The sequence below is a fragment of the Rosa chinensis genome, chromosome 2 (genome assembly GCF_002994745.2).
Source record: "Rosa chinensis cultivar Old Blush chromosome 2, RchiOBHm-V2, whole genome shotgun sequence".
NCBI lineage: Eukaryota > Viridiplantae > Streptophyta > Magnoliopsida > Rosales > Rosaceae > Rosa > Rosa chinensis.
Genome location: NC_037089.1, coordinates 13626983 through 13647783, shown reverse-complemented (window position 1 = coordinate 13647783; position 20801 = coordinate 13626983). Strand labels below are relative to the sequence as shown.

Genomic DNA, 20801 nt, shown 5'->3' with positions numbered 1-20801 from the left:
ACAATAAACGTAATTATTGAGTGAATAAAAAAGAAACGAAAACACAAAATCACAAGAAAATAAGTCCACGAAGAGAATGTGAACACTGAAAAAGCACTACATTATCGCATTTAAAAGAAGACAAAACTCTACTGCATGTCATTGACATGGAATTCAATTTCATATGAAAAAATCGTAACGTTTACATGCATGTCTCAAAAGAGAGAAAAACTGTATTCACCGTATAGATACAATGTATAACATACATTATAAGAACAACTTGTGCTGGCCTGAATTAAATGCGGGGCGTTTGTACAACCCAAAAACTTCCATTATTCTTCCCAAGATTTCCATAACAAGTTTTATCCCTCCAAAGTTTATCCACCAAAACTAATCTCTTAATTTAACCTCCTCAGCTCCACCCTGTAAACCTCAAACCTCAAGCCCAAATTCCATGTACCGCCACCGCAGCCTATTTCTCTCACCCCAATGCCTTAATGATTGATGAGCAAACATATTGGTTTTTCCCAAAAATGCACTCAAAGTTTCCTAAGTTTCCCTCGCGTTTCTCGCACAGGACCCCCAATCTTTCTTTTAAAACCTACACACCACAATTGGCACACAAAAAATCCCTTGTATAAAACTTTTCTATTCCGCTATAAATAATTTCTCGAGAGTCCAAACTCCTCACTCACTCTCTCACTCACTCACTCTAAAACCCATCTTTGCGGAGACCCTTCTGTGTGCAATGCAAGCTCCAGCAATGGCGGGACATGGCGTGTTCACTGTCACCGATAACGAACTCTTCGACTACTACCCGGTCTGCTATCTCAAGAACAACGCCAGCAACGATGATGAGAATTGTGTTGCAGCTAAAGGCAAAGGCAACAACTTTGTGTTCAATTTGGACCCAAGTTTGCTTATTGACCCAAGCTGCGTTATGGTTGGTGAAATGCTCGGAGAAGGGCCGCAGGCGATTGTCTATGAAGGATTGTGGGTCCCCTTTGCCTTCTCTCTGCTTCTTTGTTCTTTCTTGGTTGTGGTTTCTTGATTAGGTTGATCACATTGTCTGCATGTTCTTGAATTTTGCTGCTTTTTGGGTTTGTTTGATTGGTTGAGTTGTTGGCTTTGTTTGGTTTTGGTGTTTGAGTTGTGTCAGTGTTGGGAATTCTGAGTTTTGGGTTTGACAAAGATAAACCCTTTTTAAGGGTTTTGATGATACCTGGGTTTCTTTTTCTTTGTTAGGTGAAAAAGGTGAAAATTTTAGTGGTGTTCTGAGATTTACTTTTACTGTTGATAAACCTTTTTGAGCCGAGTTATTTCTGAGAACAAAGTTCTTTGCTTTCTGCTGTTTTCCATTGTCTTATGCCAAGAAAGTAAACAGAGCAGTCTATTACTTTTGATTTATATAACCATTGGAGTAGAGCAGTATATATTTAAAATCTGTTTTGGTATTGTGCCATACATACAAATTGGTTTCCTTTGAATCTAGATTACGTATGAATTAGAGGGGCCCTAGTATAACTTTGTACCTTTTTTGTGGATGTTTGTTCTTGGAGGTGGTGTTATATCAATTGTAATGATGTTTTGGATTATAGTTTATTCTAGGAGACACAGCATTTCTAAGATGATTTTTTCTCAGTACATCATAGAGTATTAGCTGCTTTAGGTGAAAGGTCAATAAGGAGAGAACATTCTGGATTTTGGTCTTCATCCATTTATTACAGAATCAGTTAAAATTGTGGTTCTCCAATAGTGGGCAAGGGTTTTCTGCAAATCATAATGTAGCTTAGGAGGGATCAAAAATTTCATTTTTAATTCATCAGTTTAATTGTCAGTGTCCAATAATGGGCAAGGATTTTCTACATAAAAATCTCTTAGCATAGGAGGGACAAAAATTTAATTAGAGTGGCCAAGGCCAAGGCTTTTCTGCAAATCATCATCCGTAGTTCAGACCTCTGCAGCAAAACTCATGTAGGTTCTGTTCTTTTAGTTCCCCCCACCTCCCTCATTATTTTCTTTTCTGTAAATCTGCATCTGAAGATCAGATGTCAACATGAGGCATTGTGGCTTTTACATCCTGTTGCCAGGCAATAGAATGTTTACAAGAATGCGATCATGCACGATTGCATGATTATTAGCAGTACGTAGTGCAAGTATCTGTTGTCATACGTTATATAGTGCATGTGACCGGATATGGTTTACTTATTCTGGCCATCGTACATTAATGGCCTAGCCAAAAACTTGAGGGAGGAACGTTATGTAAAAATATTAAGTAGATTCTAAATAGGAAACCATTGGTTATATATGGTAGATGAATCTTCTTTTATGATTGGGAAGCTCTGCCCACTATTTTGTGTGTTCTTTTGATATTCAGTGGCCTGGTGGGATAGGGAGAAGGGGTGATAGTTTTGAGGGGATAATTGGGGAGGACTCCCAACAGTGTAATAGGAAAACCATTAATGGTTGAGGGTCTTGCTTTGTATGCTAAATAATACCTACTAGTATGAGAGACATTTTGTTTGAGTGCAAAAACTAATAAATCGATCATATGTTTCATCTAATTTTTGTGTGTATTCATAAATCTGTTTTCCTGTGTTGCAACTAAGGCATTATATGTCATGAATTGTAGAGTATTGAAGCCTTCCACTTTTGTATCTAGGTACAATTCCAAACCTGTTGCTGTGAAAATCATACAGCCAGATGAAACAGGTGTTATCAGTCCTGAACGCAAGGAAAAATTTCAGAGGGAGGTGTCGTTGCTGTCAAAGGCGAGACATGAAAACATTGTGAAGGTAAGATACTTATTTCCTCCTATTTTTTCTATTTAGGCAGTTATCTATCAAAGATATGGATATATTGTGTGTTCATTATTTTTTCTGTTATGTTTTTGGGGAAATTTGTTTGTTCATCATTGTTTCTTGGAAATCCTTTTAGATTACGGTACGGTATTCCAGTCTCTCAGTTTCAGTTTAACCTTGTGCAAATGATGTGTTTCAAGAAATGTCTTTCTTCTGTTCAAATTTCGGCAAGATGAAAACATGAACTTACCTCCCAGTCACCTGTTTGTATTCCTGAATAGGTATTCACTGCCCTGTTGTTGTTAGCTTCTGTAAATTGGATGCCCAAGTAATTAAAATTGTGGGGTTTTGCAATAATCTTTGGAGTAATAGTTTTTTCACTCTTAATTTATTAATTTATCCCTTTATTAATTTACTGATAGTGATGTAGGCATTTATGGAACCTTTGGTATTATAATGACATTGAAAATGAAGTATTAACGGAGCAATTGGAAAAAGTCCAGTTATATGGTACAAGAATGCATTTCTTTGAGATCTAGTACTTTAACGACTGATAAAGCACTGGGGACAGAAGCTACATATTAAGAAATAAAATCTCATTCATTTTTGGGATTCCAAATCATTCAGTACTGCAGTCTTTATAGTGATTTCACTTATTAAACCTGAATATCTCGGGTTATAATACTGACTTTTTCTAGTTTGTTATAATTTAAGAGTTCATACTTCGTATGATTAGATAAGTCCTTGTCCTGAAACAGTTTATCGGTGCGTCTGTGAAACCAACTATGATGATAGTTACTGAGCTTATGAGAGGTGGCACAATTCAGAAGTACTTGTGGAACACCCGCCCCGTAATTCCTGACTTGAAGCTTTCAATAAGTTTTGCATTGGATATATGTCAAGCTATGGAGTACTTGCATGCAAATGGCATCATACACCGTGACTTGAAGCCAAGTAAGTTTCCTTTCTTACTTCTCTTTTCTTTTTTATTCTAGCACTTTGGCTTATTAACATGGGGGCACTGGTCATGATTTTGGATTGGTACCATATCCTCATTCCAATTGTAGCCAAGTTTAGTATTAGATCATAAAAAGATTAGTCTCATATCTAGTTTTCAAAATTTTCCAGATTGCAACCAGTAATCAATGTCCTTTCCCTTTAGTTTTGCATGCTCACCTGAGATTTATCATAGAAACACATTTCTAACAGGTAGTCTCTTATTTGTTTTCCCCAGGCAATCTACTTCTTACAGAAAACATGAAACAAGTGAAGCTGGCTGACTTTGGGCTTGCTAGAGAGCAGATAGAAGGTGCAATGACTAGTGAGGCTGGAACATATCGGTGGATGGCTCCTGAGGTAAACCTTTTTCATTTCTTTTCATTTATTATTCAAACAATTGTTCAGCAAGAAAGTTGCATAATGTCTCAAGATTTTTCTTTCTTCTGAAGTAGTTATTCAGCACAGAACCAGTTCCAAGAGGTGCAAAGATAGATTATGATCACAAGGCAGATGTCTACAGTTTCTCAATAGTTCTGTGGGAGTTGCTCACGAACAAAACTCCATACAAGGGAAGGAATAACGTAATGGTGGCATATGCTACAGCTAATGTAAGTTCTATGAGTGCCATTGAAAAACGAAACTTATTATTTGGATACCTGAAAAGTTTTATCTGATAGGTACAGACTCTTGCATACTCCTTTCTCTATAATCTAATAAAATTCGGCCCACTTCCATGGTGCTAATCATTTAGAAGTTCTCTACTTAGCTAAAAAAACTTGTGTGATCTTAGTTGATCTCCTTAAGTCACTACTGGTAAGAAAACAACAGATATTTATGATTTGCTAGACTCTGTTAAAACACTAGAATGATTGTAGTTCTTGCTTTGCAGAATGTACGGCCTAACCTGGAGGACATTCCTGAGGGTATTATTCCTCTACTGGAGTCCTGCTGGGCAGAAGACCCCAAGGACCGACCAGAATTTATGGAAGTCACTGATTATCTCTCCAACTTCTACCAGGAACATTGCATACAGGAGACCAAACCTCCTCCTAAGGTCATTGAGACTGAAGATAATGAGAGGAACATAAAGGTCATTGAGACTGAAGATAATGAGAGGAACATTAAAGAAGAAGATTCACCAAGCGCCACCCAGCAACGTGTGATTGAGACACCTGAAGAAGAGAAAAGGGTTAAAAGGCGCAAGAAGAGTTGGAAGAGTTGGTCATCGGGGTGGTTCTGTTTCTCTTGTTTGGCTCATTGAGCAAATGGCATGGTGACTGGTGAGTTCTGTTTTAGCGGAGGGGCTTTAAGCCCAGGCTAGGAATTCATGCATGTAGGATGTTGCATCGGCTGTTCTCTTAGTTTTTGTTGTATACACAGAGCATAGATTTAGGGAAATGTTTCTCTTGCTGCATGGTTTGACATGTTATGTTGTCGAGTTGTCAATCACAACCATTCGTTGAATGGTTTAATGGATTCTTGCCACAACGTGTGGTACCAGAGATTGACAACATGACAACATAGCATGTTAGATATGCGGTAAGAGAACATTCATACACAGTTTCTTAGTTCTTTTTTCTCTGGACAAAAGTTGAAGCCATGAGTTCGTAGCTGAACTGGCATTTCTTTTGTACAGAATGCTTTTCAGAATGAAATGTATTCAAAAAAACAAAGAAAGAAATGATAATCGTGTTTTTCTCAGTTGGGTTTCGTTGCAAATTAGTAAGCCTATGAGCTCACTTCTGATTATAAGCACTATTTTTCTCAATAAAAGACAGAAAAGCTATTGGGACTTTGGAAGTTTGCTGCATAAAAGACTCAGATTTTGGACTGTATTGTTTAAGTTTATCTCTCTCTTCTTGTCAAAAAAAAAGTTTATCTCCCTTATTTTATTCGACTCCCTTCCCCTAATGAAGACAACTATGACTCCTCATTGTCATTAGCAGCCACTGATGGTTCTAGATGATACTAATCACTAGTGTATTCTATCAATTCAGTCCAAGTCATAGTACTCCTTTTGGTCTAGGAGACTAGCAAGTTACAAGATTTTTTTTTTTTTTTGGTTACAAACGAGGCCCAAAGGGCCTAAAGCAAAAAGAAACACTAGCCATGGAGGTTAATTTACGATCTTCTCCTCCTCATTACGCCACAAATATCATCTATAAAAGCACTCGAAGCTTTGGGGGGTATTGAAAAATAACAATCTCAGGATCATGAGAGGCTGCTCTTAGCCATGGCATCTGCTGTCATATTGCTTTCTCTAAAAATTTGCTTAATCTTCACGTCTTCAAAACCATTAAGTAGAGACTTGCAGCTGATCAAAATGCTTCCAAGAGGGCGCAAGTCACAAGATTTCTTTGTTACCCTATAATTTCCTATTTCTGAAAATTCTTCACCTTCTCATTACTGTTCCGCTATTTTTCGTCTGACACATAATTGTCCTATACAGTATTATGTTTTATTTCTACATTCATATTTAATGCACCGAGAATCGTTAAATAACCATTTAAAAATATCAGTGTGATTCAACACGATAGAAAACACACGCTCATTAATTATTCTGTATTCAATGTTTAGTTATAAAGTCTAAGTTTTATTTTTTAACGTGGCGCAAAACCACTGGCGGTCGGCAGAAACAGCAAGAAAAAGGCGCCGGAGAGAAGTAAAGAAGACGAATAAGCAGAAAGAAAAAAAATAATATAAGAGGGGGCAGTTGCTGTCAGGGTGAGTCATCGTGGGTTTCAGCTTCGTCACGATCTGATCCACTGAAACGTGGACAGCTGGACGCCTCAACCTCGCACGTGTCGCCCCAAAATCCAAAACCCTAGCCTTAGCTCCGGTGCACCGCCGCCGCAGCAGATCACTCTGCCCCCCCACCCCCCGTCCCATATCCACTCTCAAAGAGTCATAGAGACCCAAAGTCCCATCTCAAACAACGACAACTAGTTCGAAATCGAGAGAAGAGCTCAGAAGAAACGGACACGGCCACCTAGGTCTGTTTAGGGGAGCAGCACCTTCCTGTTTCTCTCTCTTTCTCAAAAACCCTAAAATTCTTAGCCGTTGATTCTTGGTGTTAATTTAAAGTGGTTCCACCTGGACTTCCACCTCACTCTCCTAAACTCCATGATAGCAGGTCTCTCTCTCTCTCTCTCTCTCTTCCTTTCATAATTCACATCACGCTTCTCTTGCCTTTCTGGTTTTACTTTCCTTTTTAATTGAAATCTGGGTTTCTTGAAATGTTTGGAATTGGTAATAGGGATTTGTTGTAGGGGAAATTTGGATAAGATAGGGATTAATTGAATTAGACTGGTTGGTAAAGGTGCTGGCTTTTATGAGTTTGGAACTTTGGGGCTTCAAATCTGTTGGCTGAATAGTGCAATTTGAAAGGGATTTTTCAGTCTTTTCCCCCCCTCCCTCTTTCCTTTTTGGGGGTTCAATGTAATGTGGGGGAGGTCTTCAACACCAGCATCCAAATTTTATTTTGGGTACAATAATGATTTCTTTGGCTAATCAGTGAGATAATCTTGTTCTTTTGGATTTAGGCCTGAGAATTTAGTGTTTTTCAGGTGCTTATTAGAGATCTTTGGGAATAAACGTGATCTGGTTGATTTTGAAGTGGAGGAGTGTTTGGTGAGCCAATTGAAATGGGGACAGGGGAAGAGGGCACACCCTCTAAGCCTTCCAAACAAGCTTCTACAGCTCAGGTATGGCCTCCCTTCTCCTCATAAATAGTCCGAGATTTCGTTTTCGGAGGTTTTAATCATGTGCTTTCCATGAATTTTACAGGAAATACCTACACAGCCTTCGTATCCTGATTGGTCCAGCTCTATGCAGGTTCATGATGAAAACACATTCTGGATCGATATGTAATTTCTTGTGAAATAAGGAGGTAGATAAATTTAATGTCCTGGTGAATTAGTTTAATTTCTCATAGCTCATGTTTTTGTTCAGGCTTATTATGGTGCTGGAGCTGCTCCACCGCCCTTTTTCGCTTCCTCTGTTGCTTCACCAGCACCACACCCATATATGTGGGGAGCCCAGGTGAGGTCTTCTTCTATAGTAGAGACGTACGAGTTCTGTCGCAGGCATTTATTTACTGTTTCTTATGAGGAGCAAGGTAGTTTTTAATTTTTGTTCACTTTTGGGGTTTACTAATTTTCAGCATCCTATGATGCCGCCTTATGGAACTCCTGTTCCATACCCTGCTATATATCCTCCAGGTGGAGTTTATGCTCATCCGGGTATGGTCACGGTATGATGTTCTTCCTCCGATATGATTATGTACCCTTGCATCATCAATAAATCATATTAGTTGGTTTCAACTTGATTAACTAATTGGTTTCATCTACTTTTGTTAGACTCCTACTTCAGTACCACCAACAAATCCAGAGTCGGAAGGGAAGGGTGCAGATGGGAAAGAGCGAGCTTCAGCCAAAAAACCCAAGGGAGCTGCAGGAAATACAGTTAAGGCTGGGGAGAGTGGAAAAGCAACTTCTGGTTCTGGAAATGATGGAGCTTCACAAAGGTCAGTGGTCTTTGCATTGTGTTATGCCTTTTTACAAGCTTTTGATTGCTCTTGAGTCTTTACCATTTTACATTGGTTAAAGATCATTTATTGATGCTGTACCCAGTCTGACTGTAAAATTTCTCGTTAACAGTGCTGAAAGTGGCAGCGAGGGTTCATCAGATGGAAGCGAGGAGAATGGTAACCACCAGGTATGTGTATGCCCTGCAGCTAATACTCCAAGATGTTCTTGAGTTCTTCTACCTTTCTTCAATGGCTAGTAAATTTGCAGTAGCTTTTGCACCAGCTGGCTCAGTATATATTGTGCTTTGGATTTTAGACTTTAACCTGGCCTGAGAAATAACTGTTGGCATGATTTCTTCTAATGAAACATGGTTGTTATATCATTAGGAGTATGGTGCAAACAAGAAGGGAAGCTTTGACAAGATGCTTGCAGATGGTACGATAATTTTGTGCTTTTATTTATTTATTTTGGTCTGCTATAGTGATCGTGTTCAACACACACTTCTTTTTACACTATATTGTAAGCGTAGACATTGGTAAATGGTACTTGCATTAATTTTGGTAAAATGGTTTTCTCACATTTTTCAGGAGCAAATGCACAAAATAACACAGCTTTAGTGCCTGGGAAGCCTGTAGTTTCTATGCCTGCAACTAGTCTGAATATGGGAATGGACTTGTGGAATGCATCCCCCGCTAGTGCAGGAACTGCAAAAATGAGAGGAAATCAATCTGGAGCCCCATCAGCTGTCGGTGGTGACCATTGGATTCAGGTACAAATTTTTCTCATGTTTTAAATTTTTCTTTTTGAGAAAGTTTTATAAATAGTATCCCAATTAAAAGTCATTCATCACTTTGGTACATCAATTTCAAAAACTATCACATTGGTACCCCAACATTAAAATTCAAACTACTTTTAGTATAACGGCATTAAACCTCTATTTTACTAGGGCTATTTTGGTCTCTCCATATCTTAACCCAATGGGTTTATTTTTATTTATTGATTAGACCCAATATTTATATTCTTCTATGTACTCAACAACTGCCTACCACACCCAACTTCAAACATCCCCTGGAACAGCTCACATAAACTGATCAAGGATCCGATCTGACTTCAGATCACGGGAGATCCTTGATACAAAATGCAAAGCGCCCAGACTAGCCCGACCCGAACAACAGGACACCAGATTGGGGCAAACAACCACCAAACTACCACTAAGCCAGCACTGATCTGTGATTTGCTCCTTCTCGATGGCGGAGGATGAATCTGCCACTGCTGCTTTCTTTTTCTCCTTCCAAAACAAACACTAACCCTTGATAGCTAGTAGAAGCTGGAATGAAGCAAAAATGGCTACACTCCGATCACATCCTCTCCTGGACCGAGACTCAACGGCAAGAAACACCGACGACTTTTGGCTGGCAGAGAAACTCGCACACACTCTCTGGTTTCTTGCTTTTCTAGGCGTGATATGAGAGAGAATTCTGTGATCAAAAAATATTGCCAGAGATATGAGAGAGAATTCGGTGATCAAAAGGAAAAGGAAAAAAATTATTGCCAAAGAGGAAAAAGAAAAAACTATTGCCAAAGGAAAAAGAAAAAGAAAATTTGAGAAAGACGGAAGACAAAATTGTCCATGAAATACCCTTTGTGGCAATAGAGGTGATGCCGTTATAGACGGAGGGTACAAAACTTGTTTTGGATTTCAATGTTGAGGTACCAATGTGATAGTTTTTAAATGTGATGTACCAAAATGATGGACGGACTTTATTTCGGGTACCATTTGTAAAATTGTCTTGTTCTTTTTAGTACATATTTTTCAATTGTTATTCTGTTCTTCAATCCGTGTGTGTGCCTCAGTATATTCAAATATTGTAGTAATATCCATATGTATGTGTTCAGCTTGAAATTAAGAACAAATTATTGGTAGGTTAATGACTTGGGCATGTTGTTAGTGAATTGATTATTAGAAATTAAATAATGCATTTAATTTACTTCACGTACCCCTATTACGTTGGACTGTCTAATCTTGAAAGACTCGCATCATCCTTTTCCTTGAAAAACTTGCATCGTCCTTTTCCTTGAAACACTTGCATTGTCCTTTGTATTAGTTGTATCTCCAGATAATGCTTTTAATTTCTCCTTAATGATTTTGACAGGATGAACGGGAACTGAAAAGACAGAAAAGGAAGCAGTCAAATAGGGAGTCTGCTAGGAGGTCAAGATTGCGGAAGCAGGTACAGATGCACTTATACGCCCGTTGGCAGGAGTTTCCTTTGTCAATATTCCTTCATTTAGAAAAGTGGTTAACAAACCCTCCCATACCAAGTGGTGAGGGAGGGTGGGAAACTAGACTAGTATTAGGGGATAAGTAAAAGATGCAATCCTTGCAAATGTAGCCAAAAGAAGGATCTAATTTGGTTTCACCAGAGCAGGGATGTGGGAGGAAATAATAGAAAATTGTTATTCTTGAAACTGAAGGAGCTTTTTAGTTTGCAGAGTGCCACTGGAAGATGATAAATCTTATATCACAATAGATCTATGTGCTAAGACCTAAACTAATAGATCATAAGCCTGATTTTCCTTTCCTTTTCTCATGTTTTTCCAGGCGGAGTGTGAAGAGCTACAAAAAAGTGTACAGGGACTGACCAATGAGAATCATGGCCTTAAAGATGAGCTGCAAAGGCTCTCCCAGGAATGCGAGAAGCTTGTGTCTGAAAATACTTCTATAAAGGTTTTTTTAAATGATAATTGCAATTCATTATTTCTTTACTTGTATATGGAATGTTGATAATCCTTGCTTCTTGTCAAGTGGTGCTAGCTTGAAACCTCAAAAGCAATTTCATGTTTCCTGAATTGTTTGACTAATATGTTCTTGGCATGAAGTCTATTTTGTGACTATGCTTTTTGTCGCTATACAGGAAGAGTTGACACGATTGTGTGGACCAAATTTAGTAGCAAACATTGAACATCAATCTCGTGGCGGTGAGGGCAACAGTTGAGATGGTACTGGTCTCTCTTTGTAGTAACGGATTTTTATTGAGCTCCGGAGCCATGACCCTCACTTTAGTTGAGTGTAGAACATTTGTTTTTCTTATACTAATTTATACGCTTAACCCTACTCTGTAACTGTATCGTTTATTTATGAACTGTTAACTGAGTTGGGTCCTTGATGGAGCAACCATGGCGATTGTTGTATCATTGGAAAAGAGTATATAATAGATAACTTCCGTCTTCTCCTTATCTTGTTCTATTCAGTGTTGTATTATTATTACCAACTTCTGTATTATTTGCCCTGCTCTATGTCAAAGCTCACTTGCAATGAAGTGGTGAAACCATTTGAATTGGAATTTGGAAACGCTTGCTCTTTGCACCTTTGATTCTAATGAGGAAGATTTAGTTGATCACCCTATTAGCAACGCAAGTGTCTGAGATGAGCTCAATGAGGATGAAAATCTTGATCTACCTAGTTCGTATTACTCCTTTTCTTCATTCTTTGCTTTTCACTTCTTTGTTGTTGGTTGTCCAAACAGTTTTCCAACTCCAAGACACATAGGAACTACTTCAAAACTACCACCAAATTATCCCGATCAATTTTCCAAAACTAAATAGATGGGGTGGTAAAGCCACTACCCCAAAGATGCAACGTACTATTTGCCAAAAAAGAAGAAGAAGATGCAACGTACTAGAATGTAATATAGCTAAAAAAAAGATTCCCTCAAAAGAGCATAGAAGAGGGATAAAATTAACTAATATGGTAGGTAAGAAAGGCTTAAATGTTCCTGTCACCATGGCCTATATCACCATCATAACTCGATACATGATTTTCTCAAGGAAGAGAGAACATGCCTCAGCAATTACCTAGTAAAACACAAATTAGAGAATAAGTTGTACCACAGCAAAATACTAACAATAATAACTCAATCAATCTACCGCTACCTTATCACAAAAGAGGAGAGAATAGTTCTCGTCTCTACTCTTTTTCTCTTTCAAGGGGAAAAGAAAGAGTTCAAAACTATGCACATTTTCCCTTTTAAGTAGATCTAATCATCTAGACCGGAGTCAGACTCTCTGGTTGTTCTAGGCGGCCCTTCAATTGCATTGTTCTGTGGCAGATCTGTATTAGCCCTGCCCCTCGGCATCTGATCTGTTAAGGAGGACGCAAAAGTGATCTTCAGTTAGCAAAACCGTAGAGGACTAACAAACAAGCAGTAACTACTAGCCTCTGTAACCTAATAATGCCAGCTTTGAAGCAGTGACTACCAGCCCCTGCTGTACTTCACTAATAAAATGTGTGTGATGGGGTGTTTGACCAATGCCATTCTCACCTGAACCAAAAACTTTCAAGAACATAGCCCTAGCATAGTGGATCTCTCCTTGGTGTGCACTAATGAGTTTGAGCTGCAATTAACAAACCAATGAACATTTTAGTTCTGTACGCACAATGAGATAACAAGAACTTGTGAAGAAAGTAGATGTTGACCCAGACCAAAAAATTTCCAGGTTACATACTACTCAAGACTAATTGCAGACAGAGGGCATACCAATTCACCATATGTAAGGCCCAAAATTCTATCAACTTTAGTTTGATGCCTCAAAAAGAACGGGCGTAGGTGGTTCATGTACAACTGCTTTGCCCCCTGGATGGAAAGCAGGCATTTAGTTATTTTTGATAGAAGAAAGTTACAACTCAAGCTGTTCCCATGTATAAAGTTGCGCACATAACTAAAGTTGGCAATGAAATGCTAAAAAGAACCTTATAAACACAACTCAGAATGCAATCATAAGACCAGATGATGAGACACCAATAAACATTCGTACGATATAATGATATTTGTATTTCAGTAACAAAAACCTACATGACAACTAGACAAAAGAAAAGACTAATACTAAATTGAGATTACTCAGCTTTATCACACATTTCCCATATAATGCAGGTAAACAAAGGAGTCCGAAAATAAGGAAGGTGGTGGTTGTAATGACATAACCAAAATAAACACAAGATAAGGGAAAGAGAAGATAGACATGTAAAACCAAGGCAAGGTACCATTGTCATTCTTCTTCAACAGATACTGATGGAAACAAACCACAAAGAAGCAAATTTATCTTACATCAGCAGATGGAAGTTGGAGCCAAACAAGAAAGGCAAACTTCATGTGATAGTAATATGGGCACCTGCACATAATCAAAAGTTCCAAACAAAGATTAGGATATCTATCTAGTTCATAACTTTGGTCACAAAGCCTGCATAAGTTACTAGTGATATCTATTCTTATAAAGTTGTTATACATTTCACTCTATCCTTATGCCGATAGAATCTTCTAACCATATCTAATTCTGTTGTCTACACCAATAGAGATAACCACAATTGACAAGTGCATAGACCTAGGAAAAATGGATTACTCTTTCCCTATACCAATAGAATGCTACTTCATGAGATGATTACAACACATTAACAAGTACATGGACAAGGAATCTGTACGTACATAATGAGCGTAGGATAGCCTCTTTATTATTCTTGAAAATGTCAATTTCTTTTCACTTATGGAAAGTAATCATCTGTTTTTCAATTTATCAAAAAAATGATTGACACATCTAACCATGGTCATCATGGCTCTAACATTATCATCCATACTGTCAAAAACCAAAAGAGATTGACAGTGATCTGAAAACTAAAAAGCACGATCAAAGATAATGGATTCTGGGTAAAAATGAAGATGAATAGAAGAAGACATAGTACTGAGAGCAAAGAAATAACATAGATAGTACATGTTAAATGCAACATATCAAACATTATATGGATGTCGAAGCAGCATGGCTCGTCTTCTTATCCAGTATCAGACAGAAAATGTTTCCTACATGACAGATATGCTACTTTAGTAAATAGGTCCAAAGCCTTACCAAGATATAAGCCTATCTGAAAATATTTCCACAAGGCTGAAAGATCCATAAGCTGCAATCATTTGGTGGTGGGGTGGAAAAAATAAACAGAATTAATTTAGTTGCCTGATAGGGATCAGAAAGTCATAAGCCTCTCTATACAGATAATTGAGATGAAAGGTGATCTCATCCAAGTAGGAAAGGAAAACAAAAAAACAAAAATAAAAAAAATACAAATCCCAACCCGCCCAATAAAGAAGCCACTTCTGTTGTGCAGTTTCATCTTTCCTCTCAATTGCCTTGCATGTACAGTATACCGGTACAACAATCCCCACAGAACAACTGTACCAAAGAAAGCCTCAACATCAATCCATAATATAACCACTTGTGAAGTTCAACATTGACGGAAGGAACATTAATCAGGTCTCTTACCACGCTGTTCGAATCACAATGTTAGAACCAAGAGGACAAAGGAGCAGCCGAAGCCCGACCTGCACCCAATTCTCCCAATCATCAATTTGACCATAACTATCATATAGGAAATCCCATCCAACAACACAAGCAACAATGATGCCCATGGTGAATAGACAGAAGCAAAATGATCTGAATACATAGCTAAGCAAAAATTCAAGGATCAAGCAAATTGAAAGGAGATTGAAATGAAGTCCAGAAAGGTAAAAAAAATCGAAGGAGGAAGATGAAACCTGACCTCACTGGCTATGTTGGATCCGAGAAGCGCCATTTTTTTCCAGGCAGAGGAGAGAAAACCGTTAATTTAGTTTTTCCGTGTTATGGCGTTTTATATACTCAGGTGGGCTTTGTTTTCCGGGGCGGTGTAGTTTATTGGGCCGGGCAGGGCCCAAAAAAAAAGACTGAAATAAAATATAAAAGTGACCACCATTAATTCTTTTCTCGAATTTTGCCCCTATTGCAATGGCGGGAGCGCACCTACCGGTGGAGATGATAGTGGAGATTCTCTCTCGGCTGCCGGTGAAATCCTTGATCCGATTCAGCTCCGTTTCAAAGCGGTGGCGTTTCATCATCTTATTCGACCCGGACTTCGCCAAATCCCAATTTAAAGCATCTTCTCTTCTAAGCACAAAACCCTTGGTCACGTACAGACTCCTCGTCTCACAGCGCAAATTAAAACTACTGAACTAGTGGAGTCGCTAGACTTGGAAACGCTGCCGTTTGGAGACGTTTCATTGGTTCGAAAGATGAACGTCCCCTTCCAGCGACCGGGCTGTTCTGTCTCGCCATTGTGTTCGTACGTGCAATGGTATGGTATTTGTATATCTACGTGATCATCATCATTTTTATGCATCACGAAAGAATATGATGTGAGTGACTCGTGGACTAAGCTCTTTAACTTGAAGCTTTCCAATCCGCTTGAATACATATTACATTACTTCCCATTCTTGGTTATGGAAAGTAGTACAGTTGCGGCCATAAGGACTTGCAAATATACCACCGGGTTGATAAAGATCGAACATAAAGAAGAAGAGAAGCATTGCTTGTATATGTGTACGTGTAGACATTTGGTCTCATGACATAACTGAATATGAAGAGAGCCTATTTCGGATTAGTGGCTGCAATGGGGTTGAAAAGCCATCATAAGGCTGCAGAAAGCTGAAATGAAGCGGATAAAAGTGCTGGTTAGGTACTCCTCATTATCACTCTCGTTTCATGCATTTGCATTTGTTAATTTGTATTCTGCTAATCTGCTGAACCTGTTATTGATTACTCAATTTTCTGATCCCTTTGAAACCAGTTAAAGGGTACCCTTTTATGACGCCATGTACGTGTGCTTAATGCATGCTTGACTGGCTTTCTATATGCCTCAGAAATGTTGCTAAATACTTCAATTTATTGGTTTAGTTTGACACCTTGGGTTATGCATGGTTGCTACAACCCTACAGACTAGAGAGTTGGTTTTGTAAGTAATATTTCTGTAGCATGTACAATAGAGGGTTTCAACGTAGAAGACAAAAGAAGTACAGTATCTGTTTTGGTCAGCAAACGATCAATTGTTGCCGTTTCTCTTAGGGATCGAGCTCATATTAGTGTCTATTTTGATTCACTCCATGAAAATCTGTTCTAAATAAACCATTTGCTAGCTCTTGTAAGTTTTAGTTAATTTGTCACTTCAAGTGGCTGCAAGTCCACATAAATTCTGCTTTCTGCTACCAAAGCTGCTGAGTAAACGGAATTTAACTGGCAGTGTTTAAAAATGCTAAAACTGACTGATGCTCTAAGAGATAATATGTCAACTTGCTCTACATACCTTAAAGAGATCTGCTAATGCAATGTTGGTTAACTAGAGAGAACTAATGTCCAACAGAATGTATGTAAACTGTAATTTCTATACAAGGCACGTAATGTGAGGACCAAGAGGTTTTGTATATTGTAAAATTACTTTTTCTTTCCTAGTTCGTAACAGCTTGAGATTTACCAAGAATACATGGCATTAAATATTTACAGGCGAAAAGAAACTGAATTTCATCAATTTACAAGAATATATAGTTCGTCAGCTGTCAATCTTATGGGATAAATCTGAGGCCTTGATTTATGCCTGCTTTGCTTGAGTAGAGAGTTGGCTTCCTAAGTACATGTATGTAATTTACAATAGTTGGTAATAACCAACTAAGACACACAAGTATCCTTTTGGTTAGCATAGGATTAAGTATTACCGTTTGTCTGGGAGTGTTTCAAGAAATATATATACAATTGAAAATTCATGATTATTTTAACCTTAATTGTTTGTGATGCCGGAGAGGTTGCAAACAATCCTTACCGTTTATTTTCTCAAGTTTCGTTCTTCCAATTGTTTTGATAATGCAGAAGGGAAAGACATTCATTCTGTTTGATCATTGACTCATTGGCTTTCATAGATTGTTTGAGGGGTGATTGGTTGTGTTGTTTCTTGGATTTTTAGGGGTTTCTGGATATACAATTGCAAGACTAAGCTTAATGAGGGCTTCTTGATGTTATTGCAGTGTGGATGGATGAAGTGGATGCACTTTTGATGATAATGAGATCCCTCAAAATTCCAGTTTTCGAAGTTTGCTATATATCTATGTCTATGGCTGCAAGCCTACAACTATGTTGATACATATTCATGTTTCCAATTAATGTTATATATCTTGTTTGATTCTCCTGGTTGGAGTTTTAATGTTATGCTAGAAATTTGAATTGGATGGTTATATTCTGTGTTAATCAAACAAACAATAGTTCAATCAAGTTTTTTCAACAAGGAATGATGTTCAACAGTGTCAAGTTAGAGTGATTTGCAGACGATCTATATTGTCTACATCCCAAATTTTGCAAGATCGGAAACTACTATTGCTTTCCACTACTCTGGGATGGTTTGACTGACAATGCCATATTGCCATTGGCCAACTTCTCTGTTTGCAGCAGTGGCAGCCTTTCACCTGATTGCAGTGATTTATGAGTTTTGTTATCTGGTGATCAATTAAAGTCCTCATGAAGTTCTCACTTTGATCCGTACTAGAGCCTCACTCTTAAAATTCAAATCATTACCAAATATTAAAGGTATGGAAGATGGTAACACCACATACCTCACGTCGAGAAATAAACCTAACTCAAGAATCGATACTCCCTCATACAACTTATTTGTACGATCTAATCCCTTAAGTAATGACACCATAACTTTAGAAGAAAAACATACGAAGTAAGTTATATCAAAGAAATTCCATGCCTTGATTCATAAGTGATGGGAAGTGACCAATAATTGCTTAGCTTTCCCTGTTATCTTTGTTCATACACAAGCGCAAAAAGTTACAGAAAACCAACAAAACTTATACATCAACAGAAACCTGATCCCAGACCCACCATAACAAATTGGTCGGGATCTTGAAAGTAACAGCCCCTTACTTACATCTCAATCTCCCCCCACCCCAATAGTTGACACTAAACACAGAGACTATATATAACCCATAATTCCTTAATTAAGAGCTACTTATTTAACTAAGCTAAACCCCTAATCCCCTAACACCTCCATGCCGACGTGGCCACCAGGGCCCTATCATGCCAGCACAGCACCAGCTCCGCCTGCCGCTTCGCCACGTGGAACCCCCTGACCTGGACCTTGCCCAACAAGCACTGGGCCTGAAAGTCCGCAAACTGGCTCAGCTCCACGGCCCTCATTCCCGCGCCGTGAAACACTTCCCGCCACTGCGGGACCCTCCTCCCCGCTGCCTCCACCACCGCCTCGATCTTCGGCCTCAACAGAAACGTCTCGATCTTCCTCACCATCTCGCCACCCTGCACCGCCGCGTCCAGCGACTCCAAAACAATCGAGAAGAACTCCAGCCCGGACACGAAGTTCCTCCTGAACGACGTCGCTCCCGTCTCGGCCAGCCCCTCTCCGTCGACGAACACCACCACGGTAGGCGACACGCGCCGGATGTCGCCGAGAAACGCGCGGACGTTCTCGGCGGAGCTGAGGCGGCGCATGATGTACGGCGACAGCAGAATCGCCGTTTTCTCTCCTTCCATGAACTTGATCGCCTTGAAGGAGAGAATCTCGAAGGTTCGGACGAGAAGGAATTCGATTTGGAATCTGATCTTGAGTTCCTGAGCGAACTGGGACAAGTTCTCTCTCACCAGCCTGCTCTCGACGGCGTACTCCTCCGGCACGACCGCGGTGATGCGCAGCACCGGCGGGTTGGACCTCGACACGTCAGCTTTCTCGGCGAGCTCTTTCATCAGCGAAGCGTACTGGCCGCCGAGGCCGATGTCGAAGTCGATGACGTGGACGAAGCTGAAGCCGTTGAGCGCTTCGAGGAGCGCCTGGTTAGTTGTGAAGTGCGAGAACATCGGGATAGGCGAAATCCCCGAAAAGCCCTTGTAGGCTCTGATGGTCTGGACAATCTCAGACCAGGAGGAGAGGTTGCGAACCGGACTTGAACCTGTGGAGTTGTTGAGGAGGGACTGGAGAGCGTCTTTGAAATAAACTGCGGCTCGCTGGAGAGGTTTTCCAAGAGGTTTTGGGTTGGGCGAGGACAATCGCTGACGTTGGTTGAGCCGGTCGAGGATCACCTGAGCCAGGTTGAGCTCGTCAGAGTCGAAACAGTCCGCGGCTCGGATCAGCTCCTCGATGAAATCGAACCCCACGTTGGAGTTCACCGAGGAATGAATATCGGTCTGATCATATGAAGGCAGATTGTGGTGGCTGAAATTCTGGGAGGAGTAGACCCCGGAGAGGTTGAAGTCGGAGTGGACCAGCTGGGTGGGATCGAAGGGCTGTGGAAGAGGGTACTCCGGGAGATGAGGAATCTGAGGCTCGCTGTTGGGGTGGGGGTTCAGCTGTGTATTAGTAGTAGGTCTCAGGTTAAGGACAGAGTCGTCGTGCAAGCCCAAGTCTATCATGAGGGATTCCCAGTCCAAGTTGTGAAGATCCTGCTCATCGACCCACTCGACAGGCTCATGGTGATTCGGGTGAGTCAGGACGTCGGAGATAGCTGAAACTTTTGAAGGCTTATCGGCCGCCACTGGGCTGGGGCTGTGGCGGAGGTCGAGAACGGAGGTTGGCTCGTAGCAGAGGTTTGGATTGATGCGCGAAGGAGTGTGGAATCCGAGATTGGTTTCGGGTTTAGGGTTTGGAGATTGGTTGCTGTTGTTGTTGTTGTTGTTGGTTTGGGGTGTGGTAACGGGTACTCTCATGGCTCGGTTAGAGGAACAAAGAAAGAATGAGAACTAGAGCAGCAAGAAAACTCAAACTCAAAGGTGTGTGGGTTTTGGTTCTTGGGAAATGGTAAGGGGGCTTTTGGTGGTGATGATTGCTGGCTTTTTATCTTTGCGTGTAAGTGTGTGCATGGTGGTGGTGGTGAGTGTATGGCATTAGATTAATAATGTGCATACATGACAGACAAGTATGACGAGGGTCAGAGAGAGCGCTTTTGATCTCTTTGAAGCTTCTTGTTCAAGTCATATATGACCCCCATGCTTTTGAGTTCTGTCATTGTTGGATTCGCTGCCATATTAGCTTTTACTAGCTCAGTGCCCATGCAAAGCACTTAAACCATGTAGATCGATTTAGAAGGATCCAACAGTCAAACTTTAAAGATCCAATGGAGTTGTAATGTAGGTGGAGGAGATTAAAGCTTCTTTTTAGCTAGTTTAAATATTTTTAGGGTTCTCTTTAGACAAGGACAAAATAATGTATAACTTGTTAATTACAAAATGTTTGCGAAGCTGATGATCTTATATTATTAACTCATGACTTATATTATAAGGAATATTTAGTTATTTACTTGTAATGCCCAAGATTTTGCTTAGGTTACCTTTGTTATATCATCTGAATTCCAACATGGTCGATCTAACCCCATTTTTTATTCTAGCTTTAAGTTCCAAACAAAGAACTCGACAGTTGGTGCATTCAAAGTTATCAAAGCCATACCTAACCCTATTTCTAACCTCTCCATAACCATCACTACTTGGCTTAACTAACTCAAGCCTCAAGGCTAGGGCTTCGTTTTTCTTGGCTTAACTAATTAAGCCAAGGCTAGGGCTTCATTTCAAACACATCAGGAGGGAGTAGTCCGTTAATCTCAAATCTCAACTGAACAACGACAAATAAGTCAAGATGTTTGCGTTA

The 20801-nt window shown here is 39.7% G+C and overlaps 4 protein-coding genes across 7 annotated transcripts; 2 read left to right on the top strand and 2 right to left on the bottom strand.

Moving 5' to 3' along the window:
- The first annotated feature begins 505 nt into the window (after positions 1 to 505).
- Positions 506 to 5218, top strand: LOC112185524 (serine/threonine-protein kinase STY46). The gene is made up of 6 exons (XM_024323778.2): positions 506 to 972; positions 2642 to 2774; positions 3539 to 3734; positions 4015 to 4136; positions 4232 to 4387; positions 4669 to 5218. The coding sequence occupies exons 1-6, from the start codon at positions 728 to 730 to the stop codon at positions 5038 to 5040; spliced, it is 1224 nt and encodes a 407-aa protein (XP_024179546.1). The 5' UTR covers positions 506 to 727; the 3' UTR covers positions 5041 to 5218.
- A 1465-nt stretch (positions 5219 to 6683) lies between these two features.
- Positions 6684 to 11545, top strand: LOC112187304 (G-box-binding factor 1). 3 transcript variants are annotated; one of them, XM_040515157.1, is made up of 13 exons: positions 6684 to 6912; positions 7036 to 7264; positions 7346 to 7483; positions 7566 to 7613; positions 7731 to 7820; positions 7942 to 8031; positions 8138 to 8304; positions 8438 to 8495; positions 8695 to 8743; positions 8896 to 9077; positions 10462 to 10539; positions 10911 to 11036; positions 11224 to 11545. In XM_040515157.1, the coding sequence occupies exons 3-13, from the start codon at positions 7424 to 7426 to the stop codon at positions 11302 to 11304; spliced, it is 1029 nt and encodes a 342-aa protein (XP_040371091.1). In that variant the 5' UTR covers positions 6684 to 6912; positions 7036 to 7264; positions 7346 to 7423; the 3' UTR covers positions 11305 to 11545. The 3 variants fall into 3 exon arrangements, with proteins under 3 accessions (XP_040371091.1, XP_024181814.1, XP_024181816.1); XM_024326046.2 differs by lacking the exon at positions 7036 to 7264; XM_024326048.2 differs by lacking the exons at positions 6684 to 6912; positions 7036 to 7264; positions 7346 to 7483 and having other exon boundaries at positions 7578 to 7645.
- Positions 11546 to 12000: 455 nt separating this feature from the next.
- Positions 12001 to 14953, bottom strand: LOC112187306 (HVA22-like protein k). Of its 2 annotated transcripts, XR_002931050.2 has the most exons (9): positions 14892 to 14953; positions 14615 to 14673; positions 14427 to 14524; positions 14204 to 14255; positions 13414 to 13477; positions 12847 to 12942; positions 12631 to 12703; positions 12242 to 12449; positions 12001 to 12163 (listed from the first exon to the last, which is right to left on the bottom strand). XR_002931050.2 is itself a non-coding variant. In XM_024326049.2 (8 exons), the coding sequence occupies exons 1-8, from the start codon at positions 14922 to 14924 to the stop codon at positions 12346 to 12348; spliced, it is 579 nt and encodes a 192-aa protein (XP_024181817.1). In that variant the 5' UTR covers positions 14925 to 14953; the 3' UTR covers positions 12001 to 12345. The 2 variants fall into 2 exon arrangements, 1 of the variants encoding a protein (XP_024181817.1); XM_024326049.2 differs by having other exon boundaries at positions 12001 to 12449.
- A 2928-nt stretch (positions 14954 to 17881) lies between these two features.
- LOC112187810 (scarecrow-like protein 15) lies at positions 17882 to 20088 on the bottom strand. Its single transcript, XM_024326756.2, has one exon. It carries the CDS (start codon positions 19865 to 19867, stop codon positions 18191 to 18193), a length of 1677 nt encoding a protein of 558 aa, XP_024182524.1. The 5' UTR covers positions 19868 to 20088; the 3' UTR covers positions 17882 to 18190.
- Between the last annotated feature and the right edge of the window lie 713 nt (positions 20089 to 20801).